The 15260-nt window shown below is 42.6% G+C and overlaps 1 protein-coding gene across 6 annotated transcripts in view; it reads left to right on the forward strand.

The window, feature by feature from the left end:
• The first annotated feature begins 1203 nt into the window (after positions 1–1203).
• Positions 1204–15260, forward strand: part of LOC139375040 (receptor-type tyrosine-protein phosphatase beta-like) — a 52750-nt gene continuing 38693 nt past the window's right edge. For 2 of the 6 annotated variants that reach the window (XR_011627747.1, XM_071116415.1), the window contains exons 1-6: positions 6239–6444; positions 7085–7489; positions 9833–11058; positions 12104–12380; positions 14305–14613; positions 14909–15169. Coding sequence is in view for 5 of the 6 variants with exons in the window: in XM_071116415.1 (XP_070972516.1) it covers positions 6393–6444; positions 7085–7489; positions 9833–11058; positions 12104–12380; positions 14305–14613; positions 14909–15169 (2530 nt within the window). In the remaining variant the exon portion in view is untranslated. Of the gene's footprint in view, positions 1443–1538; positions 1613–6238; positions 6445–7084; positions 7490–9703; positions 9719–9832; positions 11059–11393; positions 11997–12103; positions 12381–14304; positions 14614–14908; positions 15170–15260 lie in introns of those variants that run through there. The other 4 variants (XM_071116433.1, XM_071116424.1, XM_071116442.1 and 1 more) reach the window with 4 other exon arrangements.

A 15260-nucleotide genomic window follows, 5' to 3' on the forward strand; every position in this document is an offset into this window, starting at 1 on the left:
CCCAGTCCTTAGGGACCTCCAGTTGTTGTACATAATCACCAGGTTTCAACGGGTGAATAGAACAAATCATTCTAGCACACCTGGTAATACCTGATTCAACTAGTCCACTGAGCATCAAGCTGCTTCTCTCCCTGGCCTAGTGCTGGTATCATCTAGTCCACTGAGCATCAAGCTGCTTCTCTCCCTGGCCTAGTGCTGGTATCAACTAGTCCACTGAGCATTAAGCTGCTTCTCTCACTGGCCTAGTGCTGGTATCATATAGTCACTGAGCATCAAGCTGCTTCTCTCACTGCCTAGTGCTGGTATCATCTAGTCCACCTAGCATCAAGCTGCTTCTCTCACTGCCTAGTGCTGGTATCAACTAGTCCACTGAGCATCAAGCTGCTTCTCTCACTGCCTAGTGCTGGTATCATATAATCACTGAGCATCAAGCTGCTTCTCTCACTGCCTAGTGCTGGTATCATATAGTCACTGAGCATCAAGCTGCTTCTCTCACTGCCTAGTGCTGGTATCAACTAGTCCACTGAGCATCAAGCTGCTTCTCTCACTGCCTAGTGCTGGTATCAACTAGTCCACTGAGCATCAAGCTGCTTCTCTCACTGCCTAGTGCTGGTATCAACTAGTCCACTGAGCATTAAGCTGCTTCTCTCACTGCCTAGTGCTGGTATCAACTAGCTGTCTGTCTGTCTGTCTGTCTGTCTGTCTGTCTGTCTGTCTGTCTGTCTGTCTGTCTGTCTGTCTGTCCTATCTATCTATCTATATATCTATCTAGAGCTGGTGGTCTGTGAGTCCAGAGCTCTGGGGTCTATGCACACAGACCAGGGTTACACAGCATGTCTTCCTGTAGAGGGTGGAACTTCCGATCAATCAGCAGCAGGGTCGTTTCTTGTGGGGTTAAGTATACAAGCTCACTCTACACGAAATGGTACTAAATCTTCCCATCCATCCATTTTGTGCAGAGAGTGTGTAGTGAAGGGCCCTAGCTAGAGAAGTAAGATGAATAGAAATTCTACTCATGCTTCAACACTGAGCAGGATAAAAGCATGTCATTTTAATCTAACTCATTGTGCTTATATCTTGCAGCCTTCTGGGCTCTGGAACAGCATGCTATTATCCAGCCCTATCTCTAGACCTTGGCACTAGAGTGGCAGGAACAGACTGGCAAGGCTGGGTACAAAAGAGAGGGCGAAATAAAGAGAAAGCGAGAGGGAGGGAGAAGGGGGGCACCCAGGGACCGCCCTGGCTCAGCATAGGAGTGCACCAACACCCTTCCACCCCGTGGGACCGGGACCCACCACAGTCTCTTTGACCTCTTAGCTCTCTGCTCTCCCAGGCAGAACACAATGGGTCGACAGGGAGGAGACAAGTAGCATGAGACCTGGAGAGACCAGACCAGCCAATATCCCACACCAGCCACTGTCAAGATGCACTTCAAGAAGTAGGTATGTTGCTTTATCTTACTTTTGGAAATCATTTGAAAATATGTTTTACAAAGGACTTTAGTTGTAAAAATAACCATATGATTTTCTTTTTTACAGGTGCTTCTCCCTTTGAAGCATAAGGGATAGGCGGATAAGAGTACCTTACAAACGCATCACCATCATGAGTCAAGGTTTGCTATTATACAACATTCTCTCTGTTACTGTACTGTCATCCCTCTATTGAAACTAATACTACAGCCTAGCTCACTGTCATTAACAGCATGTTGTGATCGACTAAACTGAGCTGCATACCTGCCAGAAGGGTGATTTTGTGTCAGTCTGGACACAGGGATGAGACACAAGCAGTGGTGGAATTAGGCATAGGCGGCATGGGGCGCCTGCACAAAAAAAAAATCATTTTAAAAAATTGAACGTAAAAAATATTCTGAATGGTGACATTTGCACGATCGGTTTTCTATTGCTCATTTGCACGTCACGTCAATGATATCATGTCACTGTGTGGGACTGTGGGTCAATTAATCTAGTCGGAGTGGGAGCTTGGCAGGCTACTGCCTGGGAAGGTCTCCCACTCAGAAGTACGAGATGGGGAAGGGGGGCGGGGGTAAGTTGACCTCAGGTCTCCCCACTGGAAGCCCGAGGTAGGGGGAGCGGGAGAATCTATCAAATAGGGCACCTCTAACTTTGTACAGTACTAATACAATTAGTTGTGTAATTTAGTTTGTGTGTTTCTTGTTTGAAGTGCAATAGTGTAATAATCAGGTTCTCTTCTTTATAAATGTGTTATTATATTTGTGTATTGTGTGATATAGGATTTGTGCAATTTAGTTTTGTGTTTTTTTGTTAAAAATAAATAGAATAGAAATATATATACAAACATAATACTCATAAGTATCAAAAAGAAGTAACAAAGACAAATAGAAACAAATTGTAGTATATAAATACAAATAAAGATAATTGAATTATTACACTATTACCTAGTGTAATAATTAGATTCTCTTTATTTGTATGTATGTAATACAATTTGTTTCTATTTGTCTTTGTTACTTCTTTTTGATATGAATGAGTCTTATTTCTGTATATATATTTATATTTATATAGTTTTAAATGTTATGATTATTTATTTGGGTTGTTCCGAATGTCTGAATAAAAATTACATTTAGTGCAGAATGGTGCTTTTTGTTGTGTGTTGGGGGGAGACAGGGATGAGACAGGAAAATGAGACACAGAGATGAGACACAGGGATGAGACACAGGGATGAGACAGGGAGATGAGATACAGGGATGAGACACAGGGATGAGACAGGAAAATGAGACACAGAGATGAGACACAGGGATGAGACACAGAGATGAGACAGGAAAATGAGACACAGAGATGAGACACAGGGATGAGACAGGAAAATGAGACACAGAGGTGAGACACAGGGATGAGACACAGGGATGATACAGGAAAATGAGACACAGAGATGAGACACAAGGATGAGACAGGAAAATGAGACACAGAGATGAGACACAGGGATGAGACAGGGAGATGAGACACAGGGATGAGACACAGAGATGAGACACAGGGATGAGACAGGGAGATGAGACACAGAGATGAGACACAGGGATGATACACAGGGATGAGACAGGGAGATGAGATACAGGGATGAGACACAGGGATGAGACAGGAAAATGAGACACAGGGATGAGACACAGGGATGAGACAGGGAGATGAGATACAGGGATGAGACAGGAAAATGAGACACAGAGATGAGACACAGGGATGAGACACAGAGATGAGACAGGAAAATGAGACACAGAGATGAGACACAGGGATGAGACAGGAAAATGAGACACAGAGGTGAGACACAGGGATGAGACAGGAAAATGAGACACAGAGATGAGACACAGGGATGAGACAGGAAAATGAGACACAGGGATGAGACAGGGAGATGAGACAGGGAGATGAGACACAGGGATGAGACAGGGAGATGAGACACAGGGATGAGACACAGGGATGAGACACAGGGATGAGACACAAGGATGAGACACAGGGATGAGACACAGAGATGAGACACAGGGATGAGACAGGGAGATGAGACACAGAGATGAGCAGGAAACCATAGTGGGACTTTAGGGACCCGACCAGAACATACCGGAAAAGGGAGAAGAGGACACACAAATAACTGGTAAAATCACAGACAGACAGATGCCATGTAGGTCCAGATTTGTGACCTTGTGTTACAGTGAGTGTGAGTGAGATGGTAAGGGTAAAGATTTTCGGTTTGAAATTATGTCCGACTAGTTCGCTGAAACAATAGAAGCTGTCTTTGTATACTGGTTGGTTTGTGGATGTTGTTTTAGAGGAGTGACAGCCTTTAGACCTGGATTCAATCAGATTGTGAGTTAACTAGCGCTAACCAGCATTGGCCGGATCCATATAGCTGATGTTTTGAGGGTGTTTGAGGTGTAACTGTGGTATGAGCTGACGAATCAGGGAGCGGCTGCTGTTGTGTGTCACAAACCACTCCCTTCCTTATTACCCCTCCTGCGTTAGTTCAAAATGGTACTAGACAGTGAAGGCTCTATCTATGGTAGAAATAATGACTCTCAAATGTCAAACCATTAATGTGAGGCTAATGCAATTTTTGATGTTAATTTCGATGAGGGGATTGTAGCCTGTCAGTCTAATTTGAGTGTTGAAACTTCATGGGATTGCATGGGATTTGTTGGATTATAGTCAGGATTGCTTGTGGATTTGACAGCTCTAAACACAGTTCCACCTCCGACACCACCAAAACAACCGCTATGCAGATGTTGGCTAAAGCGGATCTGATTGAGTTTCTGAGGTTCTTTTAAAAAGTTGTGAAGCAGAAATCGTCTCTGCAGTGCTGGGTGTCTGTGGGTTGTTGCGGTTTAGTTCAGATATTTAACAGCAGTATTTTCTGTAAGAATCACTGCTTACTAACTTTTTCTGTGTTGGACCCCTTAAAAAAAACTCTCACAGACTAACTGTTCACCTTTAAATTGGATACAAAATTAGATGAAAAAAAAATCAACAAACATGAGCTTTCTAACAACGTGCCAATGAGTGAAGGTCCAGGACAAGTTAGTGCTTCATGTGTCGGTGACATTTGAAGGTTGAAGGTATGGTCGATGGAGGCTGACAGGAGGATGTAGAGGAAGGGTGGAGGAGATGTCCTGCTAAGAGAGAGAGAGAGAGAGATCTCTCCTCTGACTAGCACAGGATGTTAGGGAGGGGGGAGAGTGTTCCGCAGGGGAAAGAGATGGGGGGGGGGGGGGCGTCAGAAAGAGGGGGTTGATTGAGGGCCCTGTCCCACAAAGGACCCACTCCTACTGGAGATAAGACCAGGAAAAAAGAGCAGAGCCTGAGCGAAGGCCCCAAAACTCTGCTGGCCCAGGAGATTCTCTGGGGCTCTCCATGTGTTGTAGCCCTTATTGTGAGTTTCTCATTATTTCGCTCTTTCTCTACCACTTCCCAGTCCATCCCTTTCTCTATTACCCTTTCACAATCAATTCTTTTGTGCATGTAAACAAAATATGGAAGCATATGCAGTTTGGTTTCCTCAGTTTTGTGTTGTCACCCATAGAGATACCTTACCAATGTTTCAACTGCCTTATATTTTAATAGGCCAATGGTAATATGTATTAGTTTGTGTTTGTGTGTGGGGCTGGCATGATTTAAGTCAGCAGCATGCCAGCAGCATACCACTCTGCATACCACTGCTGGCTTGCTTCTGAAGCTAAGCAGGGTTGGTCCTGGTCAGTTCCTGGATGGGAGACCAGATGCTGCTGGAAGTGGTGTTGGAGCGCCAGTAGGAGGCACTCTTTCCTCTGGTCTAAAAAAAATATCCCAATGCCCCAGGGCAGTGATTGGGGACACTGCCCTGTGTAGGGTGCCGTCTTTCGGATGGGACGTTAAACAGGTGTCCTGACTCTCTGAGGTCATTAAAGATCCCATGGTACTTATCGTAAGAGTAGGGGTGTTAACCCCGGTGTCCTGGCTAAATTCCCAATCTGGCCCTCAAACGGTCACCTAATAATCCCCAGTTTACAATTGGCTCATTAATCCCCCTCCTCTCCCCTGTAACTATTCCCCAGATCGTTGCTGCGAATGAGAACGTGTTCTCAGTCAACTTACCTGGTAAAATAACAGATAAATAAAGTTTGTGAAGCCATGAGGTTCATCACTGTCTGTCAGCTGGAGGAGGCCAGAGGAACACTGTGGGCACATTGGGTTGAGCTAGTGATGGTAATCATTTGACATTGTCACTCATACCAGACAAATAACTGGTACATTTACAGTTGTAAATGTAATGATTTACTCTGTTAATTACTTTATCAAGTAAGTTGACTTCTAACACATCTGTTACAGCAACAATTTTGCAATGCATTAAAAATAAAATAACTCCAATTGTCTTCCAGATTTGTTTTGAAATGCTAAGTTTAGCATTCTGGAAATTGTGACATTAACAAATAATTGACCTATATGAAATGAAATGGAATTTGGAATATAATAATAACTGGCTTTGGTGATGTGCTGTTGGCTCTACACTAAATAATAAAATGTCAACACTGAAAAATATAAAATAATGTTCTTGTCATTTTTTCTTATGTTGTCAGTATTCCAAACGTGGGTAGCTAACGCATCACGCCTATTGCATCGTATACCATCTATCCAGGGTATAGAAACCTGCCCCCACATTGCATCTGTTTGCCTGCCATCTGAACACTTCAACATCTGCGATGTTCTTTGGTATTTCCGATAGAAGAGCATTTCCCTGTCGATGTCCAGTACTGAAGGGTACTTTAATATGAAACCACAAAAACAATTGAATAGAAGGAAGCGCTGGTCACTGACTTTGTCCTTCCCAGAAGGCAACTTCCCTTCGACACCTCAACTCATATGAATCCAGCAGACGCGTTAAACCGTTACAACTTGTAGACTAAAATGGATACTTTGTTTTTCGTTATCTTTATACTTTTTCGATGCTCTTCGACAAGTAAGTAGTCTGTCTTTTAAAGTGTGAAGAGGTTGGTTAATTAACTTTCTGATTGTTACAGTAGTCTAATAACCATATTTCTTTTGCGTGAAGATAGTCAACAACGGAAACTTTAGTTCATCCTTGTCTATACAGGGAAGGGTCAGTCAGTGAACGAATTTTTTGATTGAGGTTATTCCAAATATTATGACCCAAGTAGGTTATCTCACTGTAACAATAAAGAGTTCATTCTTTGTCAAATAAAATATTTATTTTATCTCATATTGACCATGATCGTATTCAACGGACTGCTTTAGCCTAACTCAGGTTTGAGATGAGGAATTATTCGTTAATAACAATAACGTCAATTTGACCTATTTTATTCAGCTACAACCAAAGAAAAGTACTAGTTGTAATCGAATAAAACTGTTGCCTTTTGAGAACTGATTTAACATAATCATGGGAAATGTTTATAAACTATTTCTGTAAGCCTGTAGTTTTTTGTAGCCCGTAGGTATTTGAGAAATGTTGGGCCTTGTGCATTTCAAACATTACATTACTAAATTGCTTTCAAAATATTAATAATTTGGCACTAGTTCTTTATCTTTTCGATGATTGTTAGTCCCCCACTATTGACCATCTCTTTGTATCTCCCATTTAGACGGTTTCCTTATTGCGCACACACCAAAGAAACTGTGCCTGTCAACCCACAAAACGACTGTGATCCTCAGCAGATGCAATGTCACCAGTCCCTACCAACAATGGGAATGGACGAAAGATATGAAGTTGCATCACACACAATCAGCCAAGTGTCTCTGGGCCAACCCGAGCAGTGCAATACCTCGGCACGCGCGCCTGGCCACGATCAGCGACTGTGACAGCGCACCTGCTTGGAAATGCTACGACAAACGAGGAACTTTCGGGTTAGCGGAGAAGCCCATGTACCTGAAGAAACAAGGTATACGGGTTGTGATCCGAGGAGACCAGAGGTATTCCAACTGGACTAGGTATGAGGAAATCTACTCTGGAGGGAGACAGGTGATTACCCATTTATGCCCGCTTAAAGGTGAGTGTTCTACTGAGGAATTGGGCTGCAAGTCTTCTGTTCGTTTGCATTCAGATAATAATATATATCTGTGCATTCAACTACCATACATCAATTATAAGTAGGCATGCCGATATAGTAGCCTTGAACTTTATGGATATTTTGTCATTCCTCCTCTGAAGTTTGAGAAGAGAACGTCTTGTAAAATGATAAGGCCCAACTACAGAATTAGTAGCCAACAGTATCTCTACATGGACCCAACAAACTCGTTATGACATAATTTACCTAGTTTACAGTAATGCAACTGATTTTCATTTTTAAAAAGCAGAATTATCACACAGATAAGATCTGTATCTAAATTACTTGCACCATGTCATCTTTGGACTTGTCTGACATTGGTATGGTGTGAATGCTTGAGGAAAGCAGAGGATGACACTCTTGGTACTGACTTTCCTGCACATTGTTGTCAAGTGTTTTATCAGCCCACTCACTCAGTCAGGAAGAACGTCAGCAGTGTTCTTCCTGTGAACTTAATGGCCATACAGGGGACATAGAAGAGGCTATTAATTTCACACTTGAAAAAAAACTACACATGCTACAATGTAAGCCTAACTGGTATTGTTTAATGTTAATTTACACTAAATGTTTATTCAGGCCACCTGTTATCATATATAATAAAATGGCAACACTTCCTTTTTTTGATAGTCCATCTGTAGATGATCTACAGACAATCAGTAACATTTCAACTAACTATCTACTAACCCTAACCCTTATCCTAACCCGAAACTTAACCCTTACCCTAAAGCTAGCCGTAACTTAAACTTGAACCCTTACCCTAACGCTAGCCATAACTTAAACTTTAACCATTACCCTAACGCTAGCCATAACTTAAACTTGAACCATTACCCTAACGCTAGCCGTAACTTAAACTTGAACCATTACCCTAACGCTAGCCATAACTTAAACTTGAACCATTACCCTAACGCTAGCCATAACTTAAACTTGAACCATTACCCTAACGCTAGCCATAACTTAAACTTTAACCCTTACCCTAACGCTAGCCATAACTTAAACTTTAACCCTTACCCTAATGCTAGCCATAACTTAAACTTGAACCATTACCCTAATGCTAGCCATAACTTAAACTTGAACCATTACCCTAACGCTAGCCGTAACTTAAACTTGAACCATTACCCTAACGCTAGCCATAACTTAAACTTGAACCATTACCCTAACGCTAGCCATAACTTAAACTTTAACCCTTACCCTAACGCTAGCCATAACTTAAACTTTAACCCTTACCCTAATGCTAGCCATAACTTAAACTTTAACCCTTACCCTAATGCTAGCCATAACTTAAACTTTAACCCTTACCCTAACGCTAGCCATAACTTAAACTTGAACCATTACCCTAACGCTAGCCATAACTTAAACTTTAACCCTTACCCTAACGCTAGCCATAACTTAAACTTGAACCATTACCCTAACGCTAGCCATAACTTAAACTTTAACCCTTACCCTAACGCTAGCCATAACTTAAACTTTAACCCTTACCCTAATGCTAGCCATAACTTAAACTTGAACCATTACCCTAATGCTAGCCATAACTTAAACTTGAACCATTACCCTAACGCTAGCCGTAACTTAAACTTGAACCATTACCCTAACGCTAGCCATAACTTAAACTTGAACCATTACCCTAACGCTAGCCATAACTTAAACTTTAACCCTTACCCTAACGCTAGCCATAACTTAAACTTTAACCCTTACCCTAATGCTAGCCATAACTTAAACTTTAACCCTTACCCTAATGCTAGCCATAACTTAAACTTGTGCTTTTGATGTGGGTGTTTCCTCCTAGCGGGTGGTCTTACTAACGCTAGCCCTAGCCCTAACTCTAACCTTAACTCTTACCTTAACCATAACCTTAGCAAGCAGTTGCCTATAAACATAGTCAGTTGCTTATCAACAGATAGTTTGTCTGTACAGCATCTACAGATGGACTATCCAAGTAAAATGTGACCAATAAAACCAATACCTGGCTATTTATTTCACCTAATTGAACTTTTATGTTAAAAAGATGAATAACATGACAATAAACCATCTATTACCATGTTATTAACATATTGATAAGGCGTTGTGAGCATGCAGTGTGTTTCTTTTAGGAGGAAACACCCACATCAAAGCACAGCGGTGTCTGGAACTTACGGTCAAATTCTTTAATTTCCCATTTAAGAACACTTGGGCTGGGTTAGCGTTATTACTTATGGAACACATACAGTATCTTGAATTTATTTCAATGTTATCCAATCATATTACAACCATGTGTATACGTCTAGTCACAATAACCCCTCTTTCTTCTAGGTTCCACAACCATCTCAACCTCAACCGCCACAATGTGTTCATCCACACACCAACCTTTGGCATACACCCACGCCATCAGAACAGCCCCTATAACAATAATAAACACACACTCCTCGTCAAACACTATGAGGACCCATAGTAGGACCACCCGGCAGATCTCTACATTAAGAGTCCCGGTTACATCGACCAATAGGGTGGTGACATATACGTCTGTAGTGGCGACTCACACTAATGACATCGTCAAGCCTCGGACAAGGACGGCCACGATGGGTCTCATTCCAAGTTCCATCCCAACGGCCGTCACAACATCACGGGCAGTTCTCAACCACAGCCATGAGGTTCTCTCGTCCAGTCCTGCTTTGTCCACAGCTGACTCTGCCATGGACCAAACGGTGAGTGCTGCCACCGAAAATGCCCTCCTCGACTCGAGGAACGAAGCCAAGACTCCATCAGTAAACCAACCAACTTCCAGTTCCACCACACCTAATGTAGATGAGATGGTGTCAACTGCAGCTACCACTATGACTGTGGTTTCCTCTACAATTTCCTCAGTGCCCAACACAAGTTCTAAAACAGACTCAGCAGCTACTTCTACGGTAGTGGTCGTTACCTCTGATGCTAAAGTCACAACTTCTGCTACTACTAACTCTGATTCTACCATCACACCTACCAGTACCACAGCTTTCCCCAAAACTAGGAAAGTACCCCCCAGAAAGTTTGTGGTTCCATCTACAACCAAAACCACAACTGTGCCGACTACATCAACCGCTCCCCCTACATCTCCTACTGTTGTCAGAACAACAAAGACTACAGCAAAATTCACAAGGAAAGTAGCCACACCCAATGCTGCCACAGCCCCACCCACAACATTTTCAACTCAGCTCACAACATCCTCAATTTCACCCACCTTTTCAACAGTAAAGACTATAGCAAAACCCACAATGAAAATAGCCCTGCCCACAACCTCTACAGCCCCACCTACTGCCTCTTCAACTCCACCCAATACCACTCCAATCACATCTACAACAGCCCCGCCGACCACATATACCACACCACCCATAACTATAACAAACCCACCTACAACTACTACAACCACATCCACAACTACTACAGCTCCACCCAGAAGTACTACAACCACATCCACAACCACACCCACACCAACTACAGCTCCAACAACAACTACTACAGTACCGACTACAACCACAGAGTTGACCTCCATCCCACAGGTGCGTAATGATGACAGTCACTTGAAATTAACATTTCAATCGATTTTGAATTTGTGGAATTCCATAAAGAACGTTCAAAATCATATTTGCATGCATATTTGTACAAGGAACGTTAAAGGCAGTGAAGCTTGGAACAGACCTTCTGAAAGAAGGGCTATAGTAATGGCAAATAGTAATATAGAATATATTAGTCATATTCAAATAGTCTTTCAACAGAGTAAATTCTGCAATAACAATAGTAGGCTATGAATTACACCCATGTCATGCCCTTTTAACCTACTGTATCCTATGGGTGTTAGTTTAAGTGGACCTAAAGTTCTTCAGACAGAGGAGGCAGACAGGCAGGAAGGAAAGTAGGGTGGGGTATCACAGGGAGAGAAGGAGGCTACTCAAGGTGCTGCTGTCCAGACTCAAGTGAAGGTTAAGGCTGTGAGCAAGTAGACAGACTATTTGATAGGAACTTAGGCTACTGTAGGTGTTAGAAAAAAAGTGTATATAGAGGGCGGAAGTAGATGCTGATATGGAATCAATTTCCTGAGCAGTCTGTCTACCTGACGCCGGTGATGGTGCAGCCTGAGCATTGAGGAAGGGTGTAGGAAAATCATGTGGACTAGAGATTGAAAGTGACGAGATGGTAGCGTGGGAAGAGACTGTGCGTGGTCTACTTTGCACAGATTTTGGGCAACCACAAAATCACAACGAGATGCCATGCTTGGTTAGGCACGTGCCACCTGTAGCCGCCTCCAACATGCCATTGTGAAATTCAGAAAATAAATATACATTGTTATTTCATGGACCGATTATGACAACCAATGTTGGAATATATTTGATTATTATTTATTTTTATTTATTGACCTAACGGATTTAAATCAACGACCGCAATGTTCAGATGTGCAACTATTATTTTGATCGTTTGTTTATGGTGGCGTTGTGTCGAGGTGAGTCATGGTTAAAGTCAATTTAACCTGGATTATTTTCCACTTGTTGCCTACTGTTGTTTAGCCTATCTTTTGGTTACATGTTGCCACTTCTGTGTTCCTTTCAGGCCGATACCACTAATGCTGTCAAATGTTCAGTCAACCTGACAGAGACCATCGCCAGGACGGATTCTATTGCACTCAAATTAATAACAACAGGAGAAGCTTGTAATTTTACCGTGTTTTATGAGAATAGTCGTTCCGATATAACGGATTGTGATCTATATGGGCAGTATAGTAATGTGTATATCTGCGATATAAGGGATTTAGAACCTGGGACGTTACACCACTTTGAAGTGATATCGAAGACTGATGGAGAGAGGAGAAACGTATCAGTGCGAACGGGTAAGCTAAGTGTTATAAACCAAAATTCGTTTCTGTTATATTTTAACCTATTTAATGGTATTCTATTCTAAATGTTTTTTAGACTGTTAAATTGACTTTAATTCATCTTAAACGTCCTACAATATCAGACCCCCCCCCCCCCCCCCCCCCCCAGTATCATGCACTATATATGTTTTCTGTTGATTTTAGTCTATTTTTATTGTTGATCATGATATTCGAATGATTATATTTCGTTAAAAATTAAGTTTTACACCTGATTAATTCAAAGATATCGAATTTGGCAATTTCAAACAGTTAGTAGTGGCATGACTCCTCTGATATCATAAACTCGCCATCATTAAATATATCTAACACATATGATATCATATTAGGACATCTTAGGTTCTAATGTATTGTAAACATCTAATTTATTCCAACAGCTCCTTTTGGTTGTCTTTCTGTTGGTGTTTTATTGCACAAACGTTGATACTTAAAATGTATGTAGCAACATTTAGCTTTCATATAATTTTACTGTAATATTTGATGTATTGTGAAATGGCTTGAAATTGTATATGTTCATTCATATCCTTTTGTATTATTTGATTTATGCTTACAGTAGTCAAGCCTTTGTTCTGCCCAGTATTGAACCATGTTGCACTGAATAGATTCTGTGCATCGCTTTGATAATGAAGAACATGGAGAATAGAGAACTATTATGCCAACACCGCTGAAGTCCAGTACACTTTATCCTTTGTAAAATCCTTTGAACATTGTCAAGGCCACAACCTTAGAATATCCTGCCAAGAACTTGGAGCCAGCCCTCTGGTCATTGGTCTCACAGCTCTAGATTAGAACCAGGGAAGTTCTGGAACACACTGCTGCTCCAATCACCTAAGGTTGTAACAGTAGAGGTCAGTAACAATGCAGAGCATCTAATCTTAAGTGTTTGTTTCCAGACAGATCTCCTTCTCCCCAGAGCCACTTCCCGCCAAGCATTGTTTCTTTGTACTAACGGATACAGGAGGCCTCCATGTTTTGTTTTCACGGGACAAATAGATTAGACTACAGTGCACTCCAGAACTTTGCATTCAAAGTGTGGCTGAGGTTTTTTTTCTTGGGTCTTTGTGTGTGGACCTTGAAATTTCAATTTTTGACAGTAGCCTACGAAGGATGAAATCCTCAAGATTAACAGTTCAAATCACTTGGACTTCCAAATCACTTGGACTTTATCCAGTACTGTTTTTATATTTACAGATACAATGTAGTTACTGTGTAATACAGTAGTGGTCTTGTAAAGGGCCCCAATGTGGCTCTAGGATTGGACGGACAATGTCCTTGCTGATTAGCCAATGTGATTCCTGGGGTTGCTCTGAAGAGCCCTCAGAGGGGAAGCATTATGAAGAAAGGGTCAAAGTTAATTGCTGAGCTGTGGGGGGCACCACTTACCCTGTTCTGCTCCTCTCTCTCCATTTGGTCTTTGTTTTTGTCGATTCCTGTCAAGGCTCGCTCTCTCGCTCAAGACGCACGCAAGTCTCCCAGCGAATCGCCACATTCTTTAAAGAACCAAAACAATCTTATCGCTCTGCTCCATCGCAGGCAGCCACCACTGGCTTTCAGTGAAGCACAAAGACAGGATCCAGATATTCTTCATGACCTTTTCTCCTAGTTGTATAATATCAAGATGTTTAATTGAGGTTTATATAATATCGGCAAGATGCTGGCCCCTTGGCCACTTGGTCACTTGTTTAAAGGATGTCTTTGTTGTCTATCATATTATTTATAGCAAAAATACTAACACATTCTCTCTCTCTCTCTCTCTCTCTCTCTCTCTCTCTCTCTCTCTCTCTCTCTCTCTCTCTCTCTCTCTCTCTCTCTCTCTCTCCCTCCCTCCCTCCCTCCCTCCCTCCCTCCCTCCCTCCCTCCCTCCCTCCCTCCTTCCCCCTAGATCCGGTTAGTCCATCCAGGTTGGACGTCCTACCAGACCAGGTCCAGGCAGCTCAGTATAAGAGTCAGGGTCACGGTGGCTCCCCAGGCCTGCATGTATCCTGGCCTCGCTCTCGCGGGCTGGTCGACTGGTATGAGCTCACACTACAGGACACTAAAACAGGAGAGAGCCTCAATACTCGCATCATGGGCACTGCCGTCCCTCAGTTAGGCTTTACCGCCCTCACCCCTGGCACCCTCTATGGCCTCAGCCTTGTGGCAATAGCTGGGAATAAAACTGCCCCACCAGTGCTGGCCACTGCAACCACAGGTGAGGGACCATCTTGCTGTTATTATGTGGTTTCACTGGTCCTCTATTTGCATGTAATTTTCAGGATTTCTACACTCAATGTGCTGATCACCTGATATTTATGATATACAAATTGTGTACGATATTCTACTGTTTGCTCTACTGCCATTCTACCATACCCCTATTCCTATACTCACTTCAGTGCCTCCATGTTTGTTTGACTTGGATAACATAGAAATCACTGATCTACTTTGTTACTTTGTTAGACTTCAACAAGCTGCTCACTGGCATTGACCACTTTGTATTTCCCCCCCAGCTCCCTCAGCCATCAGCGGCCTCCAGCTCTTGGCCTCCTCCAACAGCCTGGGGGTTTCTTGGCAGCCCGGCCCAGGCAGGAGAGAGCGTTTCAGAGTGCTGCTGAGGGAGCGGCAGGGCAGCCTGGTCAGGAACGTCACCCTGAAGAGTAGCGTCACCTCCCACATCCTTAATGACCTGTTGCCTGGGACACTGTACACTGTCACTGTGGTGACTGAGGCTGGAGGCCTTCAGAATGCTGTCTTCAAACAAGCAGTCACAGGTATGGTAACAGTCACAGAGGAAATGTATCATGCTAGTTATGTTTGGGAGGTAAGGTAGCAGTCACAAAGGAAATGTGTCATGCCTGTTCT

The sequence above is a fragment of the Oncorhynchus clarkii genome, chromosome 2, assembly GCF_045791955.1.
Source record: "Oncorhynchus clarkii lewisi isolate Uvic-CL-2024 chromosome 2, UVic_Ocla_1.0, whole genome shotgun sequence".
In the NCBI taxonomy this organism is placed as follows: domain Eukaryota; kingdom Metazoa; phylum Chordata; class Actinopteri; order Salmoniformes; family Salmonidae; genus Oncorhynchus; species Oncorhynchus clarkii.